This window comes from Malaclemys terrapin, chromosome 12 (genome assembly GCF_027887155.1).
Source record: "Malaclemys terrapin pileata isolate rMalTer1 chromosome 12, rMalTer1.hap1, whole genome shotgun sequence".
Classification (NCBI taxonomy): Eukaryota; Metazoa; Chordata; order Testudines; family Emydidae; genus Malaclemys; species Malaclemys terrapin.
The window spans coordinates 8,364,597-8,377,839 of NC_071516.1; the positions used below are offsets into that span (position 1 = coordinate 8,364,597).

The 13,243-nt window shown below is 38.8% G+C and overlaps 1 protein-coding gene across 1 annotated transcript in view; it reads left to right on the plus strand.

Moving 5' to 3' along the window:
• Positions 1–12,007, plus strand: part of CABLES2 (Cdk5 and Abl enzyme substrate 2) — a 50,046-nt gene extending 38,039 nt beyond the window's left edge. The window contains exons 4-9 of the mRNA XM_054045894.1: positions 509–617; positions 1,346–1,511; positions 4,167–4,270; positions 6,084–6,190; positions 7,875–8,079; positions 8,547–12,007. Coding sequence (XP_053901869.1) covers positions 509–617; positions 1,346–1,511; positions 4,167–4,270; positions 6,084–6,190; positions 7,875–8,079; positions 8,547–8,687 — 832 coding nt within the window. The 3' untranslated portion in view covers positions 8,688–12,007. The remainder of the gene's footprint in view (positions 1–508; positions 618–1,345; positions 1,512–4,166; positions 4,271–6,083; positions 6,191–7,874; positions 8,080–8,546) is intronic.
• Positions 12,008–13,243: the final 1,236 nt, after the last annotated feature.

Below are 13,243 nucleotides of genomic sequence, written 5' to 3' on the forward strand. Positions count from 1 at the left end.
AAATTGCTGTTACTAAAATAGAGTTCTGCTAGAAATCTCTATTTATTTAGTCAGTGTGGTGTTTATGAATGCGGGCTCCAGTCAGTAAAGTGTAGCTGAAAGGTAAGCTGATAGTGTAGGGAAACTAGTAATGTAAAACAGGTTTTTAGCTTGTTTGCTACCCAAAACGTGTACATTTGTTAGTGCAGTATAGGGTTGTACATGTGTGTAGAAAGATTACATATGGCTCAGTTTAAATGATAGTAAGCATAATAATACTGAGCTGAATTAAAAATAACCAGTTTCTGTCCTGTTAGATTGTTCTCTAGTTAAGTGAACCTCTTACATTTTGAGTAGGGTATTTAAAAAGTAATGCTTGCTTGAAAAGGGGAATGGGAAGACGAAGTGCAATTTTTTTCCAGTGGTGTTAATGTTGATGCTATGGCATGTTTAGTGTTTACTATAGAGGAAGTTAGACTTTGTAATGCAGTTTCTTATAGTACACTTCAGTATCCATCTTCATTTACAGTGATCTAAAAATGGAAGGGCAGAAACAGCGACATCCTTCTGGTGGTGTTTCAGTCTCTTCAGAGATGGTTCTTGGATTGGAAGGAGTGGAGCTTGGAGCTGATGGCAAGGTAAGGAAATATTTTGTTTCTTGTAGAGTCCACCATACTAATGAATGGAGCTGCGGGTGGAGTAGAAAATTGAAGATTGGTGGGTCTGAGTGTTATTCCCTGCTCTGTCACTATATAACCATGAGGCGTAGACATTAAGTGACCTGCCCCATCCCACTGGAGGTGCTGAAGCTTAATTATTGTTTATAAAGCACTTGGAGGTCCTTTCATAAGAGGTGTCCTGGGAGGTGGAGAAGAGCTCCTTCCCTAGGTGGCACTGATGGGCCACTAGGGTCATGCTGGGTCTGGTGAGACTGGTAGGGAGGCCCCTGTCCAGTTCATTCTCCCCACTGACAAAGAAGCTGTCTTCTCCTGGGGTTCCCAGAGCAGTGCACTGATGCTGCTGCTTTGGTGCAGATATGGGCTCAGCCTCAGATTAGAAAATTCATGTTCAGTTATTTGGCATGCTACCAAAATTCTGCTGACAATGCAAGTGTTGGAAGAGAAATAGTGACTCCTCAAATGTTTATATTTGTGCCAAACCTGAATGAAATTTAATGGGACAAAGAAATAAAACTTTTCTGGCCCCTGGCTTTCTCCCTGTTGAATTTCCCAAGGCCTGTTGCAAACAATGGAGACTACTCAAAAACAGTTGCAAGCATTTTTTTTAGAATGGAAAGTGTTAGCCTAAATATAGAGGTAATTCACAGCTCCTCCTATAATTACTAATACGCGTTGTCTTTATTTAGGTTGTGTCCTATGCAAAGTTCTTGTATCCAACCAATGCCCTTGTTGGCCGCAAAATTGATAATCATGGTGCTGTTCCTTCATGTCGATTCAGTGCTTCACGGAGCCTTACGGGGTCAAGACATAAAACTGTAACCACTAAAACAATACCACCAGGAACAGAAATAGGTAAAAACTCCTTATGGTTTTGTACTGCTTGCATGCAAGGGGAACTGCAATACCCTTTTTCCTTGTAAGATGCTCTAAAATGGCAGGAATAAATTTGCCTGGAACAAGGCTAAATAACAGTAGGAACTGAAGGCTGTCAGCAAAAAGCACTTTTAGGAAGGATTTGATAAAGCTGAGAATTCTTCAGGAGGCCATTCCCTAAAGCAGTGGCCAAAGACTAGTGAAGGGATCAGATGAGTAGACTAGAGATAACTAAGCATAAAGGAATGAAAAGCTCAGAGGAGATAAAAGGCTACACAACAAAAAAACATTGATTTTTGGAATTGCTATTTTATTACCTGTTTGTAATCAATTTAGTTACATTTCCTATCAGGAGAGACAACACTAGGCTTTGTAAAGGATAGATTTTTTTTGCCCTGAACTCTTTCAAAGAATTACTTGAACACTTGGAACACATGGAAATGTAAGGAAGAACTCTCCCTGCCCTTCCAGCATGATAACAAGACCTAACCTAAAGGAACACTGATAAGTGATTTTCTTAAATTCAGATTAAATACCATTGACTTCATGTGTCCAACCGACTGCCCAAAAGATTTTATTTTTTAAGAGTATAAGCAAGTTCATTTTGTCTGTGCCATTTGTGAGGAGGTGCTGTTGCTATTTTCACATGTGCAAGTTTTGGTCATGCCAGAGGCAGGGAGGGGAATAAACTTCTGCACACTTACAGAATAAGAGATCTAGTCACAGTTTTGCTCAAAATAGAGAAACAAATTACCAGAGTATCAGATTCCCTAAAGTAGCAGCATTTAAATTATTCCACGCTGATATTTAAGTGACATCTTACCTGCAGAAGATGTTTCCAGTGTCCCTCTCTTGCAATTAAACACCCCAACCCACCAGCTCTTGCTGTTCAAACCAGAAACTAATATACCTTACGGTGCTTCAGTGGTAAAAAGGCAATCATGTAAAAGTGACACCGCTAATTCAACAGATCTGCTACCTGCATGTACTTTACAAAACAAATGTGTTCTTTTTGTTCATACTGTAGAGTCAATACATCTTTGTGAAAGTGAGCTTGGCTCATGCATCAGTGATTCGAAGTGCAGAATCTTTTATCACATGTGGTAATGCATGAGCTGGCAAGAACTCAGTTGAACATTCAGATCCAGATTTAAAGCTGCATGACTGGCTATTGAAGTGTTCATCTTTCTGCTTGCAAAAAGCACATTTGGAACCATGGAAAGATATAAATATGGAATCATATGGATATCATTTTTAGTCACTTTTCAGATTATAATCACACTTGAAAACAATATTCTAACGGGAGAACATAAAATAGACTTTTGTGTATCTGGCCAACATATGTAACCACTTTACTCTCGCCCTCCACTAAACTAGACCCTCCAATGCTGTGCCATTTCTGGCATCCTTACACAACACCCATAAATAACATTTTTTTACAAAAAGAACTTCCTTTCAGGCTTTTACCTCTGCTGCTTGAATGTTCCAGCTAGAATGAACCTGCTGTGCTGCTGATGTACCAGAGGTGTTCTCTGACAGTCTGCTGACTTCAGTGGAACATAAGTAGCATGACAATAGAACACCAGGTGCAGCAGAATGCCAGTAGGCAAAAATAACTGGATCCTTTTAACTCAGCAGTGTAAGGACTAATGACGAAAACATCCCGCTGACTCCTCTATCCACACAACTGTTCACGTTCTTTCTAAATGTAGAGAGGGAGCCAGCTTCTTTCTTGTGCTCCAGCCCCTTTATGCCACTCTGGAAGTGGCCTTTGCAGAATAATCCTGGTGTAACATGTTCCTAGATAGTGCAGAATTCTTTTCTCCTCTGTTTCTACTACGCCCCTGCCCTAGCATAAATAGGAAGGAAAGGGTGTGGCCAGAATATTGTGCAGTCCAGCTATGCTCATCTGGTGTAATAGCCACTAAGAGGTTGTTACAAGCCAGTACAACATAAAGCAGCTCCAAGACTGCGCTAAGTGCAAGGCAGGTCCCTGGTTGAAGCCAGAATATGGGAGGTGCAAAGAGAGATCCTGATCCCATTGAAATCTTTGACTTCGACAGTCGGAGATAAGATTGTTCTTCTCACTAGAACCCTTGTAATATCCCTGGACTGAGTATTTTTCGATTCAGATCATGGGGTATTGTAATATTTAAAAACAATGTGTGAGTGCTTCATCCTCCTTTTCAGTTTGCATTATGGATGAGTTCTTGGTAGATCTTACATGCTTTTTCACATGCTGTATGTCACATACAATGTATTACTATTTTTAAGCAGCAAAAAAAAAATTGCAAACCAATAATGTGCTTATTTAAAAAAAAAAACACTTGTCTTTTGTCTCCTGTTGTCACTGCCTTCCAAGTACTATCTTTGTGGTCGGTGTATATTCTGTACTATAGTGTTTCCTGGAGCATGAGTAGGTGACCTACAGCTTCAGAGTTTGCAGATCCAAGAATTTGGGGCATTCTCTTTGAGCTCTGGTCAAGTGAAAAATTCTCTTAGTTAAATGAATTTTATCCTCCCATTTGCAGATTGTCTCTAATCTTAGAGATGCATCAGGAATCTCTTTCTTAAAGCTCATTTTTTTTGTTCATCTTACAACTCATGCTGTATTTACTTCTCCCATTCATCCAGGAAACGAAGTTGGTGAGTCATCAGAGTATAATCCGAATCTCCTGGATGATCCTCAATGGCCTTGTGGGAAACACAAGCGTGTTCTCATCTTTGCATCTTACATGGTAAGAAATTGGTATATTTTAACTGAGCAGCTGTCTGGCTCCCTGTGCATACGTACTCAGCGCATGGATGCTCAGTGTCAGTAAAGAACTACCTTGGATAAAATGTGCCCTGTTTGAGTACTTATTGGGAAAACTATAAACAGACATAGTTGTGCATTGAACTTGAGCACTACTGAGTTAGAGAGAAGTGCCAAACACTACATTAGTAATAGATTACCAGAGAGCGCTAAGGACCTTCTGTCCTCAGGGAGATTAAACTTCTGTCTGAGATTCGATGGTGATGACCCAATTAAGCGTAGACTCTATTGTAGTGAATATGCAAGGAATATATGTTCAGTAGTGCATAAATTAGTTAATGTATTCCTAAATAATATTATGGACAAAGGCACGTTTTAAAGATGTTGCAGCAAAAGCTTGTCTATTAGAACTGTGTGGAGATGACTGATATCCAGTCAATTTAGAACAACATTTTGTCTGTTATCTATAACCACTGATCAGTGGCAGCTACAAAAAGTTAATTTTATGAGCCTCTGGGATTAGTTTATGCACAGCTACTTTGCTTAACACATTAAAGCAATTAGTCTTCCTGACAGTTTGTTCCAGGAGTGAACTCCTATTTTATTAAATTTGAAGGCACTCTTAGAGCATGGAAATCTTGCAAAACAATGGCTGCTAGTTACACAGAGAGAAACAGCATAAAGGTCAGAGAGTAGATCCAGCAACCAAAGAGAGCGCTGATTTCAGGATTGTTGATGTCTGTTCCCAGGAACGCTGTCAGCTGAAGTTGTAGGATTCCCTGCCACTTCTCTCAGAAGAAACTGACTCAAAGCAGCAAGACAGTATTTGGTTCATTTGGGAACTATAGTCTACTCCATGTCTGAGAATTAGGATTTCTTCATTTTGCCACACTTTGGCTCCTTTTATTTATTTTTTTTTTTTTCCAAAGCATCCCAGTGAGATTGGGATTACTACAGCTTTCCCTTGACATGGCCTTATTTCAACTGTTTGTCTAGCGGTTACTCTACTCCACTAACTTATGTGCCTCAACAGGTAATGCTGATGTTTGTAATAGCAGGTTACCACTCTTAAGGCCAGAAGGCTTACTTTACCCTGCACAAACTTCATTCTCTGGCACCTCTTTGTCATGAGACCATATAGCCCTGCTCACACGTCTTTATTGACCCTTAACGTTTTGGGGAAGAAGTGAACTCTTTCCCCTCTCATCATATAGGCCATGAAATAATACTTGGCACTTGAATACACAAGCTTTATAATGCTCTGAAGATGTGGACAGACTAACAGCAGACTACTGGCGTTGTGGCCTACAACAGGCATCTATAACAGTACCTAACATTCCATACTGGTCGCTTGCACGACTCTATCATGATAGTTTAGTAGGGAAGTTCTCACGAAGAGCAGTGTCACTGACAGCTGAGCTCTAGCTTCACAAGAGTGTCCCCACACTGCCCTGTGTTTGTTAAAGGTGAAGCATTGGGTAGCTAATGAAGCCTGTATGTCAGGCTCTGAGAAGCTTATACTAGAAAGGGAGCCTGATCTATTGGGCAAGTTGCTGACTCTCCCCGTTTCAGTTTTGCGGTCTGTAAAATGGGGATAATTGTCTGTCTTGCAAATTGCTGAGATTATTTTAATATTTTGTAAGTACTGGGTGTGCACTACAGGAGTGCAAAATATTATTGAAGACATGTCTGTCTTGCCTTTGTATCAAACAGAGGGTATGCTTGAAGGGCACCTATAATGCATTGTAGACTGTGAAACCACAAATGTTATAGAAAATTTGCCTCTTGTGTTTCAGACCACAGTAATCGAATATGTGAAACCCTCAGACCTTAAAAAGGATATGAATGAAACTTTTAAAGAGAAGTTTCCTCACATCAAGCTAACGCTGAGCAAAATTAGAAGGTAAGAAACAAGCACTTGTGAACAGAAAGGGGAGAGTGAATGTCCTTTAAGCCTCTTGTACAAGCCGCTTCCTCGAACACTTGTATGGAATTAAGTATTAATTCTATTAATAGTATATATGATTAAATACTGATAATCTCTTGTTACCAGTTAAGCTGGCTGTGGGATGGCAGCCATTACAGGAATGCTTAGGATGCTGGGAATGGTCCTCATATAACTCAGCCTAAAAGTAGTTATTTTCAGACTAATACTGCTTTCTTGTTGACTTAGTACTAATATAATGTTAGCAAATTACAATCAACAATCCTTCTGCAAACTATGGAACAAAACATAAGTGGACTTCACAGCCTACAGTGTGCTCTACCTTTCCTATAAGCAGTCTGTGCCTCCATCTGGGACCACATGGCTATCTATTTCTATTTGAGTAACAAGAAAATATCCTGTCGTCTTGGATTGTTATAGGAAACTGCAGAATTAAATAAAAAAATCCAGGCAACTTCACCTTTCTGTGCCACAATATTATCTTTAAAGAAAACTAGAGTGATTTTTTTATAGTACTTTTTAGTAAAATAAATACCCATAAGAAATACAATTTATTCAAAATATAATTTCAGATCTTTTTAGAAATACCCTATAAACACATTAACTTCTGTCTTCAGGGAGGGGCATTGTCTTGATGATACAGAACTGTACGTCCCAGTGGGAAGACTGTCGTCTGTGAATAGCAAACTTCGGCCCTGACTCTGCAAACCCTTAGGCGCTTTAATCCTATTCGCTTCAATGGGACTGTGCATGAGCATAAATTTCAATAGGAGTCCCATGAATGGCGGGTAGGCAGGATCGAGCCCTGTGGAAATTCAGACCCCACTTGAAATCGCTGAAAATCAGTTTAGTAACTTTAACAGCGTTTTCAGTTCACTTCAAAAAATTTGGAACTGAGTTTTATTGGGACTTGAATTCTTATTTTCTCAGCCCTAATCTGTTTCGTGAAGCTGTCAAAATGGCAGTTTCCTGTTTGGCTATTAATTCTTATAGTTACATACTGAATATTTTTTTAGGGACTTAATCTTCTTAGCACAACCACTGTAGATATTTACAATCAGAGATATTACATCAATTTTTGTTTAATATACAGTGTCTTGTATGTGGAGAACTACAGACGTAGATGTTAAATTTGAAAAATGTAGTTCTTTATTTGCATGCAGACACCATGCCCTGAAGTCCTGTTCCCCTCTTCTCCTCAACTGCTCCCACTCCCTACTCTTGCATGTTTAGAGAGAGCTTTCAGAGATACAGCATGACCAATAGCACTATGAGTTTGCAACACTGCCCTGCCAGTTTGCCTTAAAACTGATATAGAGGGATCACCTCCATATGACAAGGAGGTTTTCAGTGTCCTTGGTCTCTGAAAGTGCTAGTTAATGCCAGCCATCATGTAGTTTCTGCATTGTGGAGGCCTGTCCACTGGGAACTGTACTGAGAATACCAGTTCACTTCATGTGCCACCAAACAGCCTTCAGATGGTAACAGCATTGTTGAGAACTAGTCTGGATTAGATATGAACCAGATTAATAAATTCAGGGCTTCAGTCCCTTTACCAATCCTTGCTTCCTTCACACTGCAGAGTTTCCAATGTTTTTTTAGAAACCATTTCATGTGATAAAGGTATTTTGTCCCCTCACAGCTTAAAAAGAGAGATGTGGAACCTGAGTGAAGAGTGCAATCTAGAGCCAGTTACTGTGTCAATGGCATATGTTTACTTCGAGAAGCTTGTTCTCCAAGGCAAGCTCAACAAACAGAACCGCAAACTGTGCGCTGGTGCTTGTGTGCTTCTTGCAGCCAAGATCAGCAGTGATCTCAGGAAACATGAAGTTAAACACCTTATTGATGTAAGTATAGTTTGAATTCTTTCATTCACTGTCATAAATAAGCTGTCTTTTTATTAATGTTGCAGTCTTATATTTTATGAGCTAAGACCAAGACTTTTTCAAAAATGAGTAACCAAATTTAGGCTCCAATCCTAAAATTAGGCACCTGTTTTTGGGGGGGGAATGGCCTGTGTTTTTATTTGATCTCCAAACCGCACCCCTAAAACTTTTGGGCATGCAAAAAACTGTTTGCATGCAAATTGGGTAATTTGGCTCCCAGTTACCAGAGCGGAACCCATAAATTGTTTCTAGTTTTGCAGGCCAACTGCATATTTGATCCTGTATGTATGTACAGCTCAAGCCATAACGTGATTTCTTTCTTATGCTGGTATGATCTGTGACAATCTAGTAGCACTCCTGAGGAAAACTGCTGATCCAATTTTCTCCTCTTCTTCTCTTTTTCCCCCTCCCAAAAAATGCCATTGCAGAAACTAGAAGAAAGATTCAGATTCAACAGACGAGATCTCATTGGATTTGAATTTACAGTGCTTGTAGCTTTGGAGCTGGTCCTCTACCTTCCTGAAAACCAAGTTTTACCTCATTATAGACGTCTCACACAGCAAGCCTGACCAAAGCTACATTCCAGCTGCTCACCAGTGGCTCTGGGGATTAACAGCATTACTGAACATTTTGCTCCTGAATTTGACACTTGCCACTGACCTTCTCTGTCACAATGTGCATCAGCTCATGCCTACAGCTAGTTTGAAGACTGCAGCATGATTTTTAAACAGTCAAGATGTACATTAACGATACAGGTACCAAGTCTGTATCAGGAGATGGTACAGAAAGGGTTGTCTTGAACTTTATTTTCCTTTGGACATTAAAGCACAAATGATTCACAAACTAGCTGCCTTTGTGGCTGCTGGTTATTCTGTATTTTCCTTTTCAATTTTACTAGGAAATGGTCAGTTCTTCCCTACAAAGGATGCTACGCTATTGTTCTCTTAGATTGCTTCGACCTTTATTTTCTTCCTTGAAACTAAAGGGAGCAACACTTCCATTCAAAGAAATCATAAACTTCAAATAGTGTATCTGAGAATTTTCTTGCATTTTTACATTAATAAAATGCATACTTTATTTTTTTAAAGATGTGCCTAAAATTGACTGGTCTGGTACCAGTACTTTTCAAGTTACTTACGTTGCATAATAGTGAATCCTGAATTTAAATAGCAATGTATCCTTTACCTGCATTTGCCTTGCATATAGTGAAAACAATTCCAGTATATCTGCACTAATATTACAGAGGGGATTTGTATTATAGATCTATAGGTAGCAAGTCTGAAACTATTCTAGTTCAACTTCTTTAACTATTAATATGTGAATAAAGGTTTTATTTTAAAAAAGGAAAGAGATTGGAAATCTGTCATGAAATATCACTTGTTGAACACATTAGCTGCAGCAAAGCAGCTTGGAGTTCATTCTTGTAGTTCATTGTTCAATTGGAGATAAGAAATTGACTTACAGGTGAGAGGAAATCACCATATTATCGTTTATAATTTTGATTTATGCCACTGTTTACTATAGTCTGAAACTAAGCACCTTTTTAAACATGACCATGTCTATCATGAGTGATCTTTCTCTGCTCTGTACACAAGTGTTTCAGCCAGTACTGCTATCACTTCCAAACCAAGCCAATGAAACAAAGTATGTCCAGTTGTTAAATTGTTACTTTTTACTCAGTTCTTCCACACATTGTGCCACTGTGATGGGCCTTATGAAACTGGCATTTGTTGCACATTTGTTTGATCAGCCATTCAGTTAGAGGTTAATGTTCAGCAGCACTCTGTTTATGCAAGGGTTAAATAACTTCTTCCACTGTTGCCCAGACATTTGGTTTAAACAATTCTGAAACATGTTGTACCTTTAGCGATACAGTTAGTTGCTCTTGGGGTTTTTTTCTAAGCAATATTATGATACAAATAAATGTTTGCGTATGTGTTTGCAAGGGACAAAAATAATACACAATTTCTCAATGTCCAAGTATTTGTTTGTGACTAACTTAGATACTAGATCTCTTCCTGAGGTAAAAAGGCTACCTGGTCTCTGATACATGGAGTACTGTAAATTTCAACTCCTTTGTTCACCACCTGCGTTTGTGGTGGCCACTAAATAAGAACAAACATAAAACTGAAGTCTTGCTATTCAACTACATTTTACCTAAGTCCAGTTTGACTTCAGTGAAACTGAAGCAAACTTAGTAGAGCCTTTCTTTTTAAGCAGCACTTGAAAGGTATTTTATACATCTAACTTCAGTAATACTACTCAAGTCCTAAACCTAGTAGCTCTATTTAACAACTTGAGTGCAAGTAAATATGCACCTTCTCGTCAATGCGCAGGACATGAATTTTAGAAAGCTGCTTCTCTGTAAAGTTTAACATGCATGATAATTTCTTAATCTGGGAGAATTTTACAAACTTTCTAAATTGGAAGATAGCTAACATCCAACTTGCCAACTGAATTTATTTTCCAAAAGAAAGGTTAGAAAATTGTCGGTTGTTTGCTAAAGTTCTATACTGAATAATTAGTGCCAGTTTTATAAGTTCTATTTTACTAAAGTATTAGACTAACACTTGTGGGTTGCCAACTTACTTTTTTTTTTTTAATTAATGCAGTGCACTCAATTTATAATGGACCATTATCTGCTACAGCTTTCTCCAAATCAGTCAATACCTTTTCTTTATCTAAATATTGACAAACTTAATATGGAACTTTAGTGTTTGGGGAAGTGGTAAAAGTAAAACTTCTCACAGTTTTTGTCCAAAAAATGTAAGATCATTTGTCATGTTACTATAAATGTCTAAAACTGTAGTGCTCCAAGTCAACTTGTGCTCCTGCTGTTAATTATAGGAGTTAAATTGCTTTAAACTAATATGTAACGGAGAAAAGATGCTCTGACTGAAATGTAAACCTTAAAGTCTAATCCTGCAATCCTTCATCAGACATGGACTGCAATGGAAGCTGTGCCTGAGTAAGGATGCAGGTTGTTGCTTCAGTGTGTAAATGGGCAAGTTGGGTTTATTCTTCCAGCAAAATGTAGAATTACACCTTCCTAAGATAAAGCATGTATTCTTCAGAGCAGTGTTTTAAGTAAAGGCTTTACTGTAATAGGTGCTCATTTTAAAGCTCGGTTTGTGAACATCCAAAGCTCTAAAGCCCTAGATATTATGGGTGAAAATTGTATCATGGGAATGGTCTATTTATATACAGTGTTCACTGTGTGTAAATTTCTATAAGAAATGGAAGGAAACTCTTCTGTAACACCATAGAAATCTTGTTTCAAGTCTGAAGATGGGTTATTGATCCCAAATTGTCATTTTAACCAACCGTCTACAACTTGTATGTTGAGTACCTTTTTCTGTGACTTATCTGTACAGAAATGGTGATCCTGTTGGCAAAGGCAGTAGTGTGTGTGTGTGTAATGTTTTATAGGAGTTAGCATTCTCTACCCTAAATTGGCTTAGAGTCCTATTTCAGTTAAGCCTCATTGTGATGTATTTATCTTGTTATAGAAAAGCTGCCACTGTGTGGTAGAAAATTATTACTGCAATGTTATCAATGTCTAAACCAAAATGGGACCCAACATAACATTCTGAGAGAGAGGTTACACTTTTTCATGCAAAAACAAAATCTTTTTTCCTTTAAAGAGAAATGCTGGTCTCTTTACATTTGGGGGTGTGGTTTAATTATGTATCACATGTAAATATGGTGCTGCTTAGATTCAGCGCAACGAAAAGACTCTTGATAGGAGCTTGTACATTTTTATGTAAACTGTTATAGTTTTGTGTCTTAGTAAATTAAATTAAAGTCTCTTGTTTGTAATTTGTCTAATATTCTTTTGATGAAATTGTGGGATTGAGAAGCTGTGAAATAAAATTTGTTTTGATACATATTTTGTAACCAATCAAGTTTGACATACTTTGGCTTGTGTCTGGAAAATATTCCTTTTAAGAACACTCTAGCTGTATGAGCCTTTCCTTTGCCTCCTTCTAAATACCTGGCAGAAAGAGGTAATCCAAGTCAATTTTCAAAAAAAACTATTCTTGATAGTTTCATGTACTACACTTGCCCCTGAATCCTTAACCCATGTTTGTGGGTTTTCAATAATGCCCTATTTAAAAAAAAAAAAAAAAAATTACTGTGACAGAACCACAAACTGGAGAAACTGACTAAACATACATGGGAACTAGTGCTGTGTAATTTAGTCTTTCAGTTACAGCAATCACAGGAAAATTTCATACTGAAATGTGATTATATGGCAGACTGTTCATTTAATATATCTTTTTAACTCTAGGACAGGCTCATTTAACAAGGCAGATACTTACTACCTCATAGACTTTAAGGCCAGAAGGGCCCATCCTGATCATTAGTCCAGGGGTTCTCAACCTTTTTCTTTCCTGTAAAAACTCCACAGCCCCCTTGTGTCGCAACTATTTTTCTGCATATAAAAGCCAGGGCCAGAGTTAGGGGGTAGCAAGCAGGGCACCTGCCCAGGGGCCACCATGTAGCTAAGTTGCTCAAGCTTCAGCCTCGGGTGGCAGAGCTCAGGGCCCTGGGCTTCAGCCCCAGACAATGAGGCTTCAGCTTTCTGCCCTGGGTCCCCGCAAATCTAATGCAGGCCCTGCTTAGTGGACCCCAGGAAGCCTGCTGGCAGCCCCCCAGGGGCCCTGGACCCCTAGTTGAGAACCACTGATCTAGTCTGACCTACTCATTGCAGGCCACAGAACCTTGCCCACCCTCTCCTGTAATAGACCCATAATCTCTGGCTCAGTTACTGAAGTCCTCAAATTGTGCTTTAAAGACAAGTTACAGAGAATCCACTATTTACACTAATTTCAACCTGCAACTGACCCATGCCCCATGCTTCAGAGGAAGGCAAAAAAACCTGGTTCTCTGCCAGCTGATCACCAATTGTGCTGAAACAATCCACAAATGGCTCCAAAGTGAAGTTCCAAATCTAATCAGTTCAAACTAGACACTTGTTTCAATGCCTTACTTTTAATAGCAGCTCACATTTAAAAAGAATGAATCCTAAAGTGTCAGGAAGTGAGATTTCTATGCTGCAGCCTTTTTTGGATCACAGCCCAATCAAGCAAAAAAAGTAATCCGTATCCAGTTATGCTTCAGC